General features: G+C 38.9%; 1 protein-coding gene across 2 annotated transcripts in view; it reads right to left on the bottom strand.

Annotated features, from left to right (window-relative positions):
- Positions 1 to 19895, bottom strand: part of MEGF10 (multiple EGF like domains 10) — a 332427-nt gene that overhangs the window by 34929 nt on the left and 277603 nt on the right. For both annotated transcript variants that reach the window (XM_039848592.1, XM_039848593.1), the window contains 5 exons: positions 17012 to 17148; positions 11114 to 11326; positions 4275 to 4449; positions 2873 to 2993; positions 1897 to 2060 (listed from right to left, as the gene is read on the bottom strand). In XM_039848592.1, the coding sequence (XP_039704526.1) occupies positions 1897 to 2060; positions 2873 to 2993; positions 4275 to 4449; positions 11114 to 11326; positions 17012 to 17148 (810 nt within the window). The remainder of the gene's footprint in view (positions 1 to 1896; positions 2061 to 2872; positions 2994 to 4274; positions 4450 to 11113; positions 11327 to 17011; positions 17149 to 19895) is intronic.

Genomic DNA, 19895 nt, shown 5'->3' with positions numbered 1-19895 from the left:
CACTAATATGCTGATATGCAAATATGCAGATACATATAAATATGCCAACTAATTAAAATAACCATTTTTATCTTATCCTAAACCATAACTCCTAAACATATTTTCTTTTGCTCTTAAAGGATTTTATTAAATAGTTCAATGTTCCCTACAAGGCATTCTAATCTTTAGTAGGGAGGACACTGACCCATACAGAGAAGCTCTAGAATTTAAAAAGTATTATAGGTCTAACTGGATTAAGCTTATTTCCATAAGTTGCCAATGTGGAACTATAAAGAAAAATGAAAGTTCCTTGTTACTTTTCCTAATTAATATCCTCCTTTCAATGAACAAGTCTAGACAACACAAAGTATTCTGATTCAAGATCCTAAAGAGAAGATGGAGTCCATGTTGGCACTCCCTCCTACTCATCCCCTCCCAGACCTCCATGTTTTCATGTGCACATCAATTTGGTGGTACAACAGACATAAGTCTTTGTGGACATGATCATTAAGTTTGTGGGAGAGGAGTAGAAATCTCTGCATTCATTAGCCCTGCTCTTTTGTGACAGATCCTGGTGGGACTGAGGGAGAGCACTACCCCACCACCTCCCACGCCACCCAAGCACTAAGAAAAACATGGGATGCACAATTACCAACAGGGAGGATGAACCTGAGAACCAGCATAAAATAGGCCATGGGTGTTAGATGGCATAATCATTTGCTAGAACTTATTAAAATATAATAAGCAAACCATTTTTAGGCCCCAGTGGTGTTTGATAGGGTCACATAGGATTGAGCTTTGCTACAATAAGAGCCACTAAACCATCAGTTGATTTAGTAATCTAATACACAAAAAGGGACAAGATTGTGCTAGAGGCTTTGTTTTGTCCACAATCAGAATGAGAGTGAAAGATGATCTTCAAGCCCATCTCAGAGCACTGATAATTGTTCACTGGTGCATGAGGCAGCAAAGCTAACTTAACTTTGTCCTAAGGGTTTGTGAGGCATGGAGTAGCCCAGGGCAGATCCTGTCTGTGGTGGGAAATGGGTTGTACTTAATGAAGGGGAAGTCTGGGGAGAAAAGAGCCTGTGTGGAAGGCTCTTCTCAAGGAGCCCTGTTCATCTTGCCATCAGATGATCTCTCACAGGCAGAGAACACACATCACTGAGAGAATGCTGAATGGCTCAGGAGAAAAACGATAGGAAGAAAGAGCAACAGAAAAGAGGGAAAGAAACCATCCACATGCTTCATTCAGGAAGAGAAACGGCACATACTATGAAATGCACTTCCCATTTGCACCCCTCATCAACCTGTGGTAGACACAGTATGGGATTTCTAATGACAGACATCTCCAAAGCAGGTCAAGGGCATGGAGTCAGCGTTGGACTAGGGAAATCTTTGGAGATTCTTGTGACTCCAGAGATATTTACATTAAAAGGCGGCTGTTTCCAAACCTTCTTTTATCACCTCAGTGGGCATTTCTGTGACACCATCACCACCCCCTTTCAATTCCCTGCCACTTTCCACCCCAAAGGCTGGAGGATTTCCATTATAATGGAAACACAATATTTGGAGATTTGACAGGCATACATTGCAGTGTTTGACAAATGCTATTGACTGGTTGCCAGGAAGAGATGGGTGTATAAGAATGGAAAAAGCAGAGGGGGTGGTGGGGGAACCTGGGTAGAGATGAAGGAAAAGAAGTGGTTCTCACAAAGCTTCCTAACCAATTTCCACGTCTACCCCTTTTCCAACCCTATAGCCACTCTGAGTTCAAACATCTTCATTCTTCTAATAGTTACTGAAGTTTGGTTCACACTCACATACTCTAAGTCAGGAAAACTGCAAAAATAGGCCAACCCTCTGATATGAGCTACCAGGCAGGCCTTCCCAGTTGGGGTGCTGGTTTGGTCATACCTGGCAGGGAAGTTCACACTTCTCCCCTCGCCATCCAGGTGCACACGTGCAAGTCCCATCCAGGGTGTTGCAGGCTCCGCCGTTGAGGCACTGGCAGGTTAAGTTACAGCCAAAGCCCCATGTGCCACTGGGACAGCTGATGGAGCACTCCACCCCATGCCAGCCTGCCACGACAAGAACACAAAAGCACATGAGAAAATGAGGCAGCGGGGAGTTTTGCTGAGCCTTTCCAAGCCTCTTTCCATTTACAAACATCTTGGACAGGCACAGCAGTGTCCCAAGCCCCAGCACTGAGCACATTGGCTCTGCCACGTAAAGTCTCCATCGGAAATGAACAAAAGCACCCCAATAGCTATGCATGCTATGTGATCTGTCACATGGATGTCAACACTGAGAAGCACTACTGGGCTATTAGGGGAAGAAGCATGGAGTGGGAGCCCCTTGAATGCACAGTGATGCATATCATGGGATGCTGAATTTTGTTCAAGTCGGGAGAGTGACATATTTATGTGGTAGGGATAAACAAGGTTTGTGTTTGAAAGAACAACCAACCCTGTCTTTAAAGCAGGACCCCGTTAACCATGAACAATGAGTATCCAGGACCTTGGCTTCTGCAACAACTGTGGATAGACACATTCTGACCCTCACATAAAATCGGTGTTTGGCTGCATTTCTTGTCACGACTCCAAGCCAGTGAATTTTGGGGGCATGGACACATGCCTGCTTGGCTTACTCATCCCCAAAGTGCAGAGACTCACAGACTTTTGGAGCTGGCAGCGACTTTAGTGATCATCTCCTGTGAGCCTCTTCCCTTGCCTCGCAAAAGCAAGAGAGCCCGCGCTGCCTGAGGGTCTTGCTGAGGTCGGGCGTCAAATTTTGGCACATTTGGAGCTAGAGCCCTAGTCAAGGTTTCTTTCTTGTGACTTTAGGAGATAACAGGACAAGGATTGGGTAAAAGACTCATTTATCCACTTACCTGCCTTGCAAGTACAAGACCCATCCACAGGAGAGCAGACAGCATCATTCTTACAGCCACAGAGAGAGGAACAGTTTACCCCGTAAGTTCCCAGAGGACACGGGGCAGAGCAGTCAGTTCCCTAGACAGGCGCAAACAGGAAAGTGCATGCAATTCTACCAAGTGAAAAAAGGCCAACACAAATAAACAAAAATATATCTTGGTGATGCTAATTATACTCCCTCTCTAATTTTAACGCATTGTATTTTTAAAAGTTGCCATAATGTCACCATTATATAAATTTAGATTCAAGAGCAATGCTAGCTGCCCTATGCTTATGATACAGTATTGAATAAGACCCTGAAAAAGCCTGCTGCCTTCATTAGTTTTCCTTTGCAGCAAATACAAAACCTTTTGTCCTTGCTCAGATAAATATATATATATATATATAACCGTAACTGTAGCTGTAAAATTATCGTCAATAAATAAATATAAATATGAACTATATGTTAAATTGCAACGCTTCCTAGACTCCCTTCTACAATACATAATATGATTAGTGAGTGAAGCAAAGGAACAGCACACTCAGCCAGCAGCACGATTCGACTTATTATTTGACAGTGAGCTTTAACCATAAAAGTCAGTTACCAAAGGTGACTGGAGGTCACCTCTTTTAAAAACAGAAGAGACTCTTTAAGACAAGGCCGATTCAGGGGCTCAATCAAGGATTGTGGCATAGGTTAAAAAACCCTGTAAAGATCCTCTCGGCTTAGAGACTTTATGATCTACTTGTTCTGCATTATATGCTCTGGAATAATCAACGTTCTTCACAGTTTAATGTTCTCCTCTTTAAAATGGGAGAAAATAATTCAAGAACAACCCGTTTTCCTTTAAAGTAAGATTTCTAACTTGTAGCTAAGAAATCTTAGAAACCAGGCAAAATTCTGCTCTACTGGCAGACAGGTATTTTTGTAAGGTCCAGTTTCTCAAAAAAAACTTACGTACTACTAACCATTGCCTGTAAATACATAATAAATATTAACTTGATATATTATGTGCCTTCAAATTACATAGAATTAAGACAAAAACTGTTGATGATAACACATGTCCTACTTTAAAAAGTCATTTCTTTGTTGCCTATAAAACACAGAATAATTACATAAGAAATAATTAAAATACATCACATTTCATGGCATATATTAAGTAAAAAATTAAATATTAGTGGCATGTTTATAGTTTTACCAGCCATCGTTCTAAGGTAATTACATATAACGCTCATTACTACTTTCCGCTTTATTCTTTCTTAATGATGGAATTGATTTCAGTACATTCATCGTACTTCAGAAAAGGTCATATAATCGTGGTATCAGTATACCCCACATTGCACCCTTCATATCCTTACTCCAGAACCCAAGGCACTCACTTTGAATCCTGGGGCACAGGTGCACTTTCCAGTCACACTGTCACAGTCAGCCCCATTTTGGCAGCTGCAGATCTGTTGGCAAGCTTCCCCGTAGAATCCAGGAGAACATGTCTCATTACAGTAGAGTCCCGACCAGCCCGACTTGCAGACACACTCTCCAGACATGGGGTGACAGCTGAGAGCATGGATGAAAGGAGCAAGTCACTTTCGGGTGAACATGACACCCAAGGCCCAGGCAAACGTTGCTTTTGCCATGATCTCTGAATTTGTGGGTAATTCCACACACAATCATTTAAACTTCATTCCCAGACTTGGTGCGATTTAATTAATTGGCCTAAACCTAACTGGTACCACAGAAATGTTGCATGAAATCAGCATTGTGCTCTAAAAGAATGACTGTCACAACTGAGTCCTTTTATCTGAAACTCATTTTGATTTTCATAAGTTGAAAGGTCTGATTCAATAAAAGGTCAGCTCGATGAGAAGATCTAAAGGACTCCATCCAATAAGCAACACCAAATCTTTAACCGGGGCGATGTCCACCAAATTCCAAAAGCTGCAACCTTTTCAGCTTCTTCTCTCAGCGCTCCATACCTGGTGGCAGAGCAGCTGTCTCTACCTGAAACAGCAGTCGTACGGACAGGCTAGGCAGCCAGCTGTCGCTCCACAGCAAATGGACACATCAGCTGTGCTAAGATGCACGCATTACTGAGGTTGACACAATAGGGCACTTTGTGGCGCTCAAAACACATGTGCTTCTCACCAAAGGAAAACCTTAACAATCAAATTAGCTCTGCTCGCAGTTGGGAGACTGTTAAAGATGGGCTTCCTCCCCTGAGGGAGATAAAACTCTTCCCTCAACTAGGGCCAACAACAAAATCCACTGTCTCAACCAGACATTTGCTAAGGAACCTCTCATTAGAGGACTGTTCACAGATTTTCTAATCTGGGAAAGCATGATTTTCTGGGAGGGATGAAGATAGAGGATGTAAATCCAGCTGTTCCACTACTTGGGAAACCCTAGTGAAAGCAGACAACCTCTCTGGGCCTGACATCCTAGACTGTCAAGTGAAGGTCTCAGCCACACCACTGTAAGTTGGATGGGTTTTCCACCATTTTTAGAAATTTATTTAAATATATTTTTTGGCCCCTACTGAAACTAAGTGCCCACAAGCAAAGGCCTAGGCACCCTTTACAAGCATTACTCGGGAAACATGGCATGAAGAAATATCTAAGTACAACTCTATATTTAAGGTGGTTACTTGAATATAGAAGATTTGGATTCACAAGACAAGGATTCGAGTCTCAAATCTACTTACATTTACTCAGATTTACTTCTCTGCTCTTTATACTTGGGCAAATCACTTACCCTTGAGCAAACTCCTGGCATCCCCATGGCATCTCAAATGTAGCATGTCAAAAACTGAGCCCACATTCTTTCCTTTCTTTAGTCCTCATTCAGTGTCTATTCCCAATCATCCCCACTAAAGTAATGGTACCACCAATCACCAATCTGGTTTAAGTGATTTAAACCAGAAACCTTGGAGTCATTCTTGATAACTCCTTCTCCCTCGACTCCCATATCCACTTCATCACTAGGACCTAACCGTCCTAACTGCGAAATATATCTCGAATCCATCTACATCTCTTCATCCTCACTGTCACTATCCTACTCCAAGCCAATGTCATCCTACACTTCTGAATAGCTGTCCAACTCTTCTCCATGTCCACTCAAGCCTCATGACCTAAAAAGTAGATCATATTGTTTCATACTCCTTAAAACTCTTCAATGGCTTCCCACTACACTTAGAATAAAATTCATACAGTTTAATATAGCTAGAGTGACTATGTAATTGTCTAAACCAGGACATTTTTAAGAGCGAAAAGGGAGTTACTAATAAGTACATTAGGACAACAAGCCTGTGACACCAGATATAGGATCACCCTAAATATAGCCCATCTGGCCACTGCTTACTTTCTAGCCTCTTCTTTCATCATTTTTCTGTTTATTACTGTGCTTGACTGCAATGGATTTGTTTTAGCTTGTAAAAGTGTAGGGGCTTCAATTCAAGGGCTGCACATGGGCTATTCCATATGCCTAGAATGCTGTTTCCCCACTCTACCTCGCTCTCTCCATCTTAAGCTTCCAGTTTCAGCTTGAATAGAATCTCTTCTATGGAGAGGCTTTCCCTGACCACTCACAATTCAAATAGGTCTCTCCGGTCTTTTGCTTTCATGGCACCCTGCTCTTTCTCTTCATCTCGCTTATCACAGTCTGCAATCTTTTGTTCCTTTGTATGATCTTTTAACGTTTTCTCCCTCCCCTCTAGACTTTGAGCCCGATGAGGGCAAGAATTAAGTGTGTGTGTTACCTGTCCCTGGAGCACGGCAGGCCCGCAGTAAATACCAGCGGAATGAATGAGTGAAAATGTCACAGTTGATATGCAATGGGATCTGACTCCAGAGATCTTGCTTTCACACACCAATCTGCTTCCCCTGATACCTCTGAGCCATCCAGTAATGTTAAATTATAATCTGTATGTATGCATACAAAGGCAAGATTTCTCCTAAATTTAGTTTTTAAAATATCAAAGTCGTGGCTTAAAGGGAATCACCATTATTTACAGGGAACACTCACTTATATGACATTTATGATGATATTGTAAGTGAATGCACTGACTAGCAGCTAGTATTCACTGAACTTGATTGTGTGCTAACACCATGCTCAGCAATCCACGTGCATTATTAATTTAATCTTCACAACCATTCTAAGAGTTAGGTATGATCCCATTTTATAAATGAGGGGACAGAAATCTAACAAGAGGAGTTTCTTCAGTCTCACACGGGCAGTGACTAACTCAAACTTGAACTCAGATTTATTTACGTGTTTTTACACCAAAGAAAAAGGAACTTTGATAGCAGCTTGCTAGGAGGGCTAGATATGAAAAAGAATTGCTAATATTTAGGATATAGCATAGAGAAAAGGTTGGCAGGACCAGTAAAAGCCTGTATGGTGCAAAAGGCAGGGACAAATTTAAATTTAAAATTGGGAGAACAAAAAGAAATTATTAAAGTAATGGATTGGTTAAAGTAGTTTACCACTTTTAGTAGAAAATATTACTTTATATTAAAAAGAAGAAATTTTTCATGGCACAGATATAAATTTTAAATAAAATAGACAATTCGGGGGCTGAGAATTGAACTATGCTAGAGTCAGACAGAGAAATTGATATTCAATGCCCCGCAGTGAGCATTAGTGCAGCACACTGGTTCTCAGATTGATTGACACCAAAATTAGTATTCTGCAATTTGTAATTAGGTGTACGAAGCCAGAGCACTTTAGAGCCATTTGATGTGTTCTCATGCAGGCAGTTTAATTGGTAATGAGATTTACGTGTTGATGTTAGAGCAGCATATAAGAGGCTGAAGGATGATATACTCTTATCTGGTTTCTTTCTAAAGAATGGGTTGCTTTGTGTATATGAAAATGGGATTATATACATATAGGAATACATATCATTTTATACAAATATATAACTAGATATAAATCTTCTAGTAAATTTTCAGTTTAAGAATTAAATATTACAAGAGTCTGTCCAATACAATACTGGTTAAAATAGAATGAATTATTGAGATTCCTTTTATTCATTTCCTTAGATGTTATTAACGGTCAAATGTAATGACAATTAAGTGGAATTTGCAAATAGGCGCATCCTGATTGCCCAAAGCTCTTAAATATCCTCATTAACAAGAGCTAATATGTATATCTCATGTGGAATCTTAATAAATCTCAAATTTTATTTTCAAATAAAATTATTTTTTATCATTTGCTTTTTATCAAATTTGACTATCAAATGATCAAAATCATTTCCACCATAGAAGTTAGTTTTCAGTTGAAAAGTCCAGATCACAATGAATGTCTTTAGTCTCTATGATAGTGCAGTCATTTAAAAACTGATATCACCCGTAAATATACTTAAATCCATTTCAACTCTGTGAAAGATTGAAAAATAAGAATGGCTACGAATTCTTCATAACTTCTCCTATCATGTGGTGGAGTATATTGAATCTGGACTTGGTTGTGTGACCTGCTTTGTCTAAAGGAATATTAGTAAATGTGACATAACCAAACACTTGCAAAGTATGTGCAGGTTGGAGCTTGCCCTGTCTCTTGCTGCTTTTGGAAGCCAGTCACCATATAAAGAAGTCCAGAGCTAACCTGTTAGATGCTGGGGACTTATGGCTCAGTCACCTCTATCACCCAGCCAAATACTAGTAGACATGTGAGTGAGGAATTCCAGGCCCAATCAGACTCTAGTTGATCTGCCAGGTGAACATAGGGAGATGAGCAGAAGAATCACCAAGCTGAACCCAGCCCAAATAGTTAAGCAAAAAATCATCGGCTAGTAAATTATTTTACATCACTAAATTTAGGGTAGCTTCTTTTTCTTTTTATTTCTTACGCAGCAAAAGCTAACTGATACAAACCTCTACCCAAATCTATGGCTGCAATATATGTCAAGGTGTACATCCACAGAACTCAAAATTTACCTAAAGACAAAGTAAACTAGTAGTTTGCATGGCCTTATTTATCTCTTTAATTAGAACAAAAGCTTTTAGGATAAATATAAATCATGAATTATGTAATAGCAAGTTCTTGTTTGATCAAATAGTAAAATGAACAAGCTAGACTTTCAATTAATATAAAGCTTCTATGCCTTTTGGTTCAGAGAAGCTTGTGTTTCTAGAAATTTTACATAGAAGTTCAAGATATAAGAATTAGATGGATGGTTCCAACTGTGAATTCAACAAGACAGAGTCATATAATCAACATTCAATTGGTTTTAATAGAACTTTGTAAAAGCTAATTTTTAAAAGTAGCTTTCATTATTTAGGAAACCACTTGATTGGCTATTTGTTTTTTAATCTTCTGATTACTTGTTATACGTTATTAGACAGATTTTAGTGTTCTTTTGACCTACACGATTGTCAAATAATTTCGTGTACAGTCAGCTCTCCACAACCATGGGTTTCACATCCACGGATTCAACCAAATACAGATCAAAAATATTTGGGGAAAAAAAAAATTCCAGAAAGTTCTAAAAAGCAAAACTTGAATTTATCACATGAGGAGCACTACATAAATCCATGCAAATGAAATGAAGTACAGGCATACCCTGCTGTAGCCTATATGCGAACATAGGTTATATGCAAATACTATGCTTATATTTCATATGAGAAACTTGAGCATCTGTGGATTTAGTGTCCATGGATGGTCCTGGAACCAGTCCTCCAAAGATACTGAGGGATGACTATACTTCTCTGTTTAAGCATACCTGCTTAGGTACATATGACCTATGTTAAAATTATTTGATCGATGTCAATCAAATAACTATCCACTTGTACCTGCCACTACTAACATGGTACCCAATTTCGGTAAAACCAACATTTTCTCTACTTCTCCAGCTCTTCTCATAGCAGAGCTCCTTTGTATATGTTTAGTAATCTTTTTGATTTCAGGCTGTGTCCACACACAGTGAAATGGCATACTCGTATAAAAAAGTTTTAACTATCACTCCATGAGGCTTATCTTTTGCTAGGACAAGTCTTACTGCAGGAAAAGTAGCCAAACTTATGACTTGTCCCTATTCCTGCCAGCTCCTTAAACACTGGAGAGGTTAAAAACAAACAAACAAACAAACAAACAAAAAATCCTTAGAGAACATTCATTTTTACTGCCTAAATGTTTGTTTAGCATGGCAGCATTTTCCAACTTAAAAAAAAAAAAGTTGACTAAGGTAGCTTACAAAATTGCTTGAGATACATTAAGAATGCACTTCTTTGATATGTCCCACTGAATGTAATGTTTCTCTCTCTCTCTCTCTCTCTACATACACACACACACACACACACACACAGAGTGCAGAGTCCATATTTTTGTTCCTAATAATAGTTTAAAGAAGAGACCAACCACAGGCTTCTGCTTACTTTTAACTTTGGTGTATTTGAGACCTGATGTATCTACACATTATCTTTTAGAAGCATAAATGAAGTAACAGCTGTGCTGAATGCAAATCAAAGTAATTCTTGTAATGTCTGAACTGCTATATAATGCAGTACATTTTTGTCAAATTTAACTTTTCCAGCAGTCTGCCAAGGAGGCCCAGAATTCCGAGTGATATATATCTGGTCCTTGGGGAAGGAAGAGGAAGTAGCAGGGTGGAAAGATATTTTCAGGGCTAGACATGGTACAGTAGGGTGGGTGGGATCATAGTTTCCTATTCCTAAATTCTTCGAAAGATTTTTGAGCTAAAAGACCCCTGCGAGTTTTATGTCAGAGTAATCAATTCTGAAAACATATTTCACATGTGACAGCCATATGTGAAGCACTTTCACAAAACTTCCACCAGTACGCTTCCTCTCTACACAGATGTTCTGTCAAGTAAAAGATGCCGTGAGAATCATTTTTGTGATATTTTTACATACTAAACTGGGCTTAACCCATTTCTCTCACTGCATCTTTGCTTCTAAGGGAATGTCACAGAACCCCTCTCTTAGGAAAAAAATTTTAGTAACATCAATAAATTTAATCTTTGCTAGTGGCCATTAACAGGGAATAGAATTTAATATCCACCCACAACTATCTAACAATTTTAGCACTTCTGACTTGCTCCATCCCCACCCCCCACCCCCGCCCCCAAGTACAAAAGTCTTTCATTTACTTAGTGGTTCCTGCCCGGGATGCCCCAGAGGCCGGAACGGTCTTAGGATGGGAATCTCTCTGCCAATCTCTCTTTCCAAATAGTGAACACTTCCTTTCAGGGGCAACCGAGCCTCACCTATGCGTGTTTTCCAGGTGGCAGGGGCACCGCTTGTCACATTTAATGCCGTAGAGTCCTTCTGGACACAGGCGCGCCTCACAGCGGTCACCAGAAAAGCCTGCTTCGCAGAGGCACGAGCCACTCACGTGATAACACTTCCCTCCATTGACACACTGGCAGGTCTCAGCACAACGAACTCCGTACGTACCAACGGGACACTCATCCTGGCACCTATCAAGCAGGTGGAAGGGTAACATAGATTAGTTAAAACCATCTAACTAATGGTTCTAACTAATGTGAAAACAGTCAATTCAGATAGGCATTGTTATGTATAAATCAAAACTACTTTGAGGATTCATTGTTTATTTAGTGATTGTACCTTTACAGGTGTGAGAAATATTGAGATGAATTACTCTGGCTTTATAGATAATAGTAACAGCGATACGACCTGTTCAAAGAAATAACAAAAACGAAATTAAAAGCTTGGGAAATAAAGCACGTTTTGTACATAGTGCTTGCCAAAGGTGTATATAGCATTTTAGTAGATATCAGGAGAGGGAGAAAAGAAATTATCCAAATGTTAGTCCCATCTCAGAATTAGGAAATCAAAAATGTTTTCCCCATTCCAAAGAGAAAACTTGGTAGCAAATTTGAAACTAATTCTAATTCTGTTGGCTTTCATGTGGACATTAATTTTTAATCTCAGCCACATGTCTGCTTTTTTCAAAGCTGAATGGTAATCATTGCTCCTCATTTAGAAAGTTATATAACTAGTAAACAAAGTCCTCTTTAGATTAGGGAAAGTCTGAGCTATTGCAATCAGGCCCTCAGTTCTGAGTCTGGGGAGCAGCAGGAGCTGGTAGGTCGTAGGAAGGCTTGGGGTTTCCTAATGCAAAAGTTTTGTTAAGCGGGATTTTGTCCTCTGTTGGGAAGAAGAGCTGCCAAATGAAAAGGAAGAAATATCAGACATCAAAAATTTACTTTATTGTCTTTTTAAAAAGGACATTAGAGCTCAGTCCCAGAGGAGGGCATGCTCAGGGTAAGCTGGGTCAGGTGGGAAGCTGAATTGTTAGAAGGAATAATGTTAGAGAACAGAAAATTATCATTGCTCCATAGAAAGCAGGACTAGTTCTCGGCCAGCCTAGTATCTTTTGGGCCAGGCAAGGTGACTTGATGGAGCTTTCTGCAACAGGAGCACTACCTGCGAAGGGAGAGGGAGCTGGGATCTCACGTAGCTGAGCACTCGACAGTAGTAGGGTAACACTTTGTGAATCTTAGCCACCACTTCCTACATGGCTCTCAAGTCATGCCAGACCCAGAGTGTAAAATGTAGGTCAGCGCTGCACTTTTCAGACGGATATAATGTAAGTAGCAAGTGCAAAACAAATTCAAGCCTGCTTAAAAGCAATAGCAAAGGAGCTGAAAAGTCAACTTTTCCCACACACATCTGTATATTTTTAATGATAGGGTGTGATTAATAACAATAAGAGGCCTGGGTAGGAATTCTATTTAAGTGTAGAGGATAAATCTTGAGAATTCTTTGATACTTTTCTGGTTAACTCTGACTCTAGCATATATTTAATGTGAGAGAGACAAGGAAAGGAGCCTCTTGCCAGTTGGATTTCACAGATTCTAGACATCTTTATGTGTTTAATAGGCAAAGTCTTCAAATCAACTGCTCAACAAACTAAGTTCTGGAGTAATTGCACTAACATTTAGCATAAAAATCAGTTGTGTGCTTTAATGTTACACATAAGTCTACCTATTTTTAGACCAGAGTATTTTTAAAAGGTACTCTATTTTTAGCTTGTTAGATGCTTTAACAATCCAAGTCTCTTAGTTTATTCCTTAAAGATGTAAACTTTAGAGAAAGAAATGCTGAGGTACAATAATTTGGTCTCATTGTGACTCTGCCAAATGCTAGCAAGACAACTTTGCAACCTGTTGCAAGTCGGTATCAAAAAAAAAAAAGGACAAGATGAAATAATATTGCTTTCTCCCTTTAACATGGATTTGAAAACAAACCCAAATGCTAAGCATTGGACTGCATGACTTAACTTAGTAAATAGCACAGTTCTTAAAATGGATGAATCGGCCATAGCTAGAAACCTGGAAAAGTGTCAGCTACCAAATGACCGGCAACCAGTATGTGTATTTTACCATGTCTTGGCAGAGGCTTCCTTTTCTCTGGGAAAACAATATTTATAATAGCTGGTCCTGACCCTATTTATCTTTCTAATACATAATTAAATATACTACTAGTTTGTGTTATAAATGGCAAAAAGCCATTTGCATTTTACTCACTCAAGTGCCAGGATGTAAACCTTGGTTCACATTCCTGCTTCTTTTTTGTCAATATTGTACTTGTAAGAGAATCTTGTTAATAATAGTTGTGTCTATTTCCATCTACCAAACCAAAATGGTAGGGTATCTTTCTAGAAGTAGTCATTTTTCATCTTGAAAATAAACACGATCATGAAGTAGCTTCATCTTTTCCAATTGACTGAGTTAAAAGTCTTTGTCAAGCAATCTTCTCTTCCTTTATGGGTCTTCTAACAAAAAGAAGCATCATTTCCCAGGGAATTTTATGACCTTAAGTGTTGTTTTTGTGGTCCCAAGTGGAACAAGAAATGCTATCTTAGGAACCAGTAAAAGAGGAAATACATTTTCTTAGGAGAGATGACAGAGAGGCAGATAAAGATATAGCAATAAATATTGGCTATGGTAGAAATATGGAAATTTGGAGTTTCTATATATTTTTTAGATTTTAGACAATGCCCTGGAATTGGGGGAAATGGATAAGAATTAAGTAAAGATAAACTAATAAAACATGACACCCATCTGCAAACCAGTGAGGGTCACAAGTTTGCTTTAATGCCATTTCAATTATTATATTACATCTTATTACGAACTTATGGAAAAGGAGAAGAGTTAGCATATAAGGAGTGGCAGCTTCTCTTTCTCCCTTGTCCTTATAAACATGTCCCTTCCTAGAGTTACTGGAATAATTGGACCAAACGATGATTTAGTGTGAACGAATCACTTTCCTCATTAAATTTGGAAGCAGTGGATCAGCCCCCTGCCTTTCAGACATCTGGAACTGCTGCGCTGGAGAAAATATAAAAAGCACTGGGCAAGAGCCAACTTTTCCTCAGTCCTAGATACAGGAAAGAGTTCCCCCACTGAAGACCAACGCTGCATCCCTGCAATTCCTGTCTATTATTTCTGACTTTGCCTCCTCTCACCCACATTACTCTTCACTTTGAGAGTAGTGCAGACACAAGCATGGCAGGAGAATCTTGGGTTTCACCTTGATGGAGTCGTCTAATTGACTGATCTACAGATCTGTCCATCCAGCTAACACTTATGGAGCATCAGTTATGTACATGGACTCCAGCTAGGCCAGGAAAGGCCTGAGTGATTCCATGACAACCCATTAGCATTTAAAATACATTTTTAACCCTTGCAGAAGAGTTTTCGTGAAGATCCGGAAACTATCCTCTCTTTTCTCTTGCTTGTCTGTGCCACTTTACATTTCCCTTATCACAATGTCCTCTCAACCTTTTCACAAACCCCAAAGCCTATTATTTGTGTATCCCATGAGCGGCTCTGCCTGCCTACAAGGTGCCTGTTTTGTGTTTTCTGTTTGTCCGCTGTCTGGGAGAGCTGTTCCCACATCCTGGGAATGCTTTGCTGGAAACGCCAGCGGTGGTACCTTCTCCTCCAGGCAGCATAGCAGCCCTCTAGCCTAACCTCAGTGATCGAGTTACTCTGACTTTTCAAAAGGGGAAATGGCACATTGAGACCCTGTGCCTTTCTCCACACTTCCAGCCACAAATTGCCCCATAACCACGCATTTTTTTCCTTTCATAGCAATAAATGTGCTATTGTCATTGAATGTGTATGTCCGTGTGAACTCTAGAAACCAGATGGGCACAGCCTAATTGAAAACAGAGAGCAGCCATCAGCTCATCAGAAAAACAATAGTTACAAGAACAACCCAAGAAGCAAGTTCCCTCTTCATTTTATCTATCTTTCTCTGGCTCTTTCCTTCCTTGCCTCAAATCTAAAATTCACCTGAAGATGAGCTGTTATTCTTTTTCCCTGCTCTCCAAATAAAATAAGCAGAAGCTTGTGCCTTATATGTTTATTGTTTTTGTGTTGTCTCAAATTCGAGACTTAAATCCCTAGAGGGCAAATAACAATTATATTTAAATTTTTAGTGCCCTAAAATATTACGCAATGATTTAGGATTCTATGTAGTCCTGTGCCTCTCCTTTCCTGACTCATCTTTCTATAACAAGACATTAATAATGCCACATGGATCCAGAACTCATCTAACAATCACATACACCCAAAATACAACCATAAACCAGGACATAGATCACGAACGCTTTCTGAGTAGCCTAATTACGTATTATAAAAACCATGCACTAAAGGTGTCAATAATTTATAATATCAAAAAATTAAAGGAAAAATAATTATATTAACAACAAAAGATGTAAAAGCTTTCAATGAAATTAAACAGATATTACTAACAAAAGTTCCTAATAAAAAATAGGTATCGATAAAACCACTCAAGCATGAAAAGATAGTTTACTAAGAAACAATAATAAACATGCAGCTATACTGCAGCCATTTCCCATAAAAATATGAACAACGCAGGATTTCCTACTTTTACCTCTTTTGTCAACATTGATTTAAAAGTTTTAATTAATGCACTAATTCGAGAAAATTAAATAATTATTATAAATATTGAAAAAAGAGATTAACATCTTTATTTGCAGATGATGAAATAACTTTAGCGTTGGCTAAAAATAACACTAGAGTTAACTTATAAAAGTCATAAAATTAGACCAGAATTTTAGAAAGAAAAAAAAGAGGGAAAAAGGTTGAAGGAATTCTTAGTTCAGATATCACCAAAACATAATGATAGCTAATTTATACAGTTCCTAAACATTACTCAAATTGATAAACACTAGGATTCACATAGCTCATAGAAATCACCCAACTATAATAATAGCTAACATTTATAAGTTTTAGCACTGTTCTAAATGCTTCGATATACTTATTTAATCCTTATAACAATCCTGGAGAAAAGTAGAATTTTCTGAACATTACAGATGAGGCTGTTTTTAAAGACACAGGTTCCAAAATCTTTGTTTTTAGCCATTATACTCTTTTGCCTCTCCAGTCTCTTTTGTCAAATTTTACACTCACATCCAATGAACTTGGTTATCTAGTCTTCCAGAATATAACAGATTAGAGAGCAAATTAAAAGATTTAAGGTGAGCAAAACTCTCAGGGGTTAACACTTTACCATCTAATACAAAAAATGACCAACAGTGAATGTAAGAATCACGTGAGCACAGTCATTTGTTCTGATTTCATGTGGGACCAAGAGCCCTATAAGCCCCATCAGATCTTACTCTATCGCTACCACACAATAAAATGACTGATATTCTTAACAGAATACTGAATCATAAGAAGATAATATTATGCCCAACATACTTTTTAAAGATATCTAAGTACACGTGCCATTTAAAAATAAATCTATCAAAAAGTTTAAAAGGTAAGAAGTTTGGTGCTTCAAGTGGCTGTCCTAAACACTCAACTATTTAGAATGACATATTCATCGTGGGTTCTGAATGGCTGATATATTATTATTATTAATTATTATTAATATTATTAATGCTTTCTGTTCATCTTGAATTCACCATCACTATCTATGTCTATGACTCAGTTTCTATGCAGAGTTGGGAAAAAAATCTGTCAAACATGCTGATACCTTATAGATAGATGCTTCTGGAATATGATAGAATAGTAACAGACGCATGGTAGCAGAGGTGTTCCCTAAACTCTTCAAGCTTTCCTTTCATACCATTACAAACGGAGAAATACAAGACTGTCCCTTACCGTTCTCCTGTGTATCCTCGACTGCAGTGACATTGGCCTGTGGTGGCATCACACGTCCCTCCATTATGGCACTGACATTCTTGTGAACAGTTCTTTCCAAAGCGACCCTCAGGGCAAGGCTGGCCACACACTGTGCCCTGCATTCAAAGAGATTTGGAAAATTAGATGGGCCTCCTGCCAGGGAAAGGCCAGAGGAGAAGGGAGAAAAGAGAAGAAAAATAAAGAGAAGAAGCAGCATAGAAATGGGACTGCAAGAAAATTAAATGAAGGAGATTTTAGACACAAAACCTCTGTTCATCATCTTAAAAATGTTAGAAATTTGAAATTGACTTATTTACTTAGTAAGCCTAAATCTCAAAATAGATTCAAAGATGGCAGAATAGTGATCTTAAAAAACACCCATGTTAAAAAAACTAAAGCTTAAGATAGAGTTACATCAGATTATTAGGATAACTTAAGGAATTTATAAACCCGCCTAAGTGATCTTCCTTGTGTCTTACATGTACAATAAGTCAACCATACTTATTGAGCATCCATTACATAAACAGCAACATCTGGTGCAAATGGAATATCCAAATGCTTTACCATATGTTCTGGAGAAAATGCACATTATCGTTGGCTTTGTTTTTTTATAATATGAATAACATAAAATAGAAATTTTGTGTACCTGAATTAACAAAAATGTTGCCTTAGAAATGTTACTTCTATAGGAATGAACCTAGACATGTTATTTCAGAAGAAAAACACTTTTATTTTCAGCAGGTTCGACAGACATTGCTGGGCTGAGGTCAATAGGAAAGCTTATTTCCTGGAGAGAAAAATCAAGAGAGTAACTTGGACATGTCTCCTCACCCTAGAAGCTGTCTATCTTGTCAGGTACTGTCATATTTATTCTAATGCTATATGGGAAAGAATAAGATACTGTACCAATAAACCTAGGAAATTACTATTTTCTACTTCACTTGGCTACATGACTTGGGCTTGTAGCCTTTCATCTATTTATTAGAGTTATTGTTAAAGCAAACAACATATCCCAAATAACAGAGATTTTTAAAATGTTTTAACTGTTGGCAGCTGTAGCTTTGTTGTCTTTCTCTCTAAAAAAAGGCAGGCTGTGGGCATCCTGAAATTGGAGGCTTGCAAACACCAGATGGTTTTGTAAATGTTTATTCTGGATAGCATAAGAAAATACATTTCCTCTAACTCCTGGCTACCCACAAAGGCAGTTGGTGTGCTAATTAAGTCTCTTCTGGTGGTTTCTATCTATCTACAAACAGGGAAAGTTCTTCCACAGACTCTTGGAACCAAAAAGCCTTTGAGAGATGATTCGAATCAACGCTTAACTGAGAATCATTTATGTGTCAAGTATAGTGCTTACACTCTGAGAATCAAAGATAAGGTCATAACCCTTAGTTAGCTGACAATGTGGTGAGGGAGACAGATGTAAAAATAACTCTAATCCCTCCAGTGGAGCACAACATATTAACATGACTGAAGGAATAATATGCTAAGGGTCAAACAGTGATAAACAGGGGTTCTGGTGAAAATTCTACTCTCTCAGGAGCTTACTCTAACTACTCAAATTTTGTAAAGGTCCCACATAAGCTTCAGAGATGCTGTTGAAATGTTTATGACTGTGGATTAATGTGAGCAAACAGCTTTAAGTGGGACATTATTTCTACTAGTTGAAATATATATGTGTGTGTGCATAACAGGAATATATATTCATCTTTGAAAAGCATGTAGGATGATAGCACAAATAAAATATTGTAAAGAGAAGTAGAAGTTTAGCTTAGCTTTACACAGAAGAATGACCTGAAGCATTCACTAAGAAACTCCCATCAAGGCAGAGGGCCCAAAGTATAAGAAAGGCTCCACTGGGCTGATGGAGACGGCCATCTGCCCACCTACTAGGTCTCACAGTCCAAGCCTGTGGTTACCACTACCTCACAATCATGATCCCAAGAAAAAGAAAGCTTCAATCTCAAGATGAGGCAACTCTACATTCAATGTCTACGCAAAAGTTCTAGGAGTAGAAAGCCTACAGCTCCTCTCTGGACACTCTGCTACCCCAGCAAATCCCTTCCTTTGCCAAGGGCTAAGCAATGACCAATGTTGACAAAAGGTTGAATATAAGAAATGAAAGAAGAGGAGGAGTCAGAGATAATTCAGCATTTCTACCTTGGACCACTAAGAGAGAAGTGCTGATTTTAACTAAGATTTAAAAAGACAGAAGAGCTGTTGCCTTAAGAAGGCTTGGTTGTATGACAAGTTGGATGGACCAGCTTGAACCAGCTCGGTGCCCCTTCAATAGCTCCCTTGTGCACCTCATCATCAGGCACTCAATAAAAGGCACTCGGTCTGACTTTGTTGCTTCACAGAATTTCTCCAGGCTCTGCCTCCAGAATCAGACCTTGTCTTGCCTTCTTACTGTTTCCAACTCTCACATTTGTTTTCCACTTGTCCCAGTGGTCTGAACATCTTGAACTTCCCCTTACTTTCCATGATTCTCACTGGGAAGTGGACTCCAGTTCTGCCTTGCTCCATGCCTAGCCTCCAAGGGCAATGCCAGACCAGTTCTATCCCATTGGCTACACAGGCTCCAGCCTGGATGCGACTCAGACAGATGGTGGCTTCATGTCTATAGGTAATCTAGGTTGGGGTGTCTAAAAGGATAGTGACAAATACATGTCTGGGCTCAGGTGAGGTCAAGTCCAGATTTGGGGAAATCAGCAGACGACTGTTAAAGCCAGGGCTCTGGATGAGATTTCCAGAGATTTATAGTGAGGAAAGAGAAGAAGAAAAAGGCTGAAATCTAGGAAACACTACAATAGAGTAGAATGTAGAAGAGGGAGGATTAGGAAAAGAGATCTTTAGTAAGACA

Source organism: Pteropus medius, unplaced genomic scaffold (genome assembly GCF_902729225.1).
Source record: "Pteropus medius unplaced genomic scaffold, Ma_sr-lr_union100, whole genome shotgun sequence".
Classification (NCBI taxonomy): Eukaryota; Metazoa; Chordata; class Mammalia; order Chiroptera; family Pteropodidae; genus Pteropus; species Pteropus medius.
This window is presented reverse-complemented; position numbering and strand designations above follow the sequence as displayed.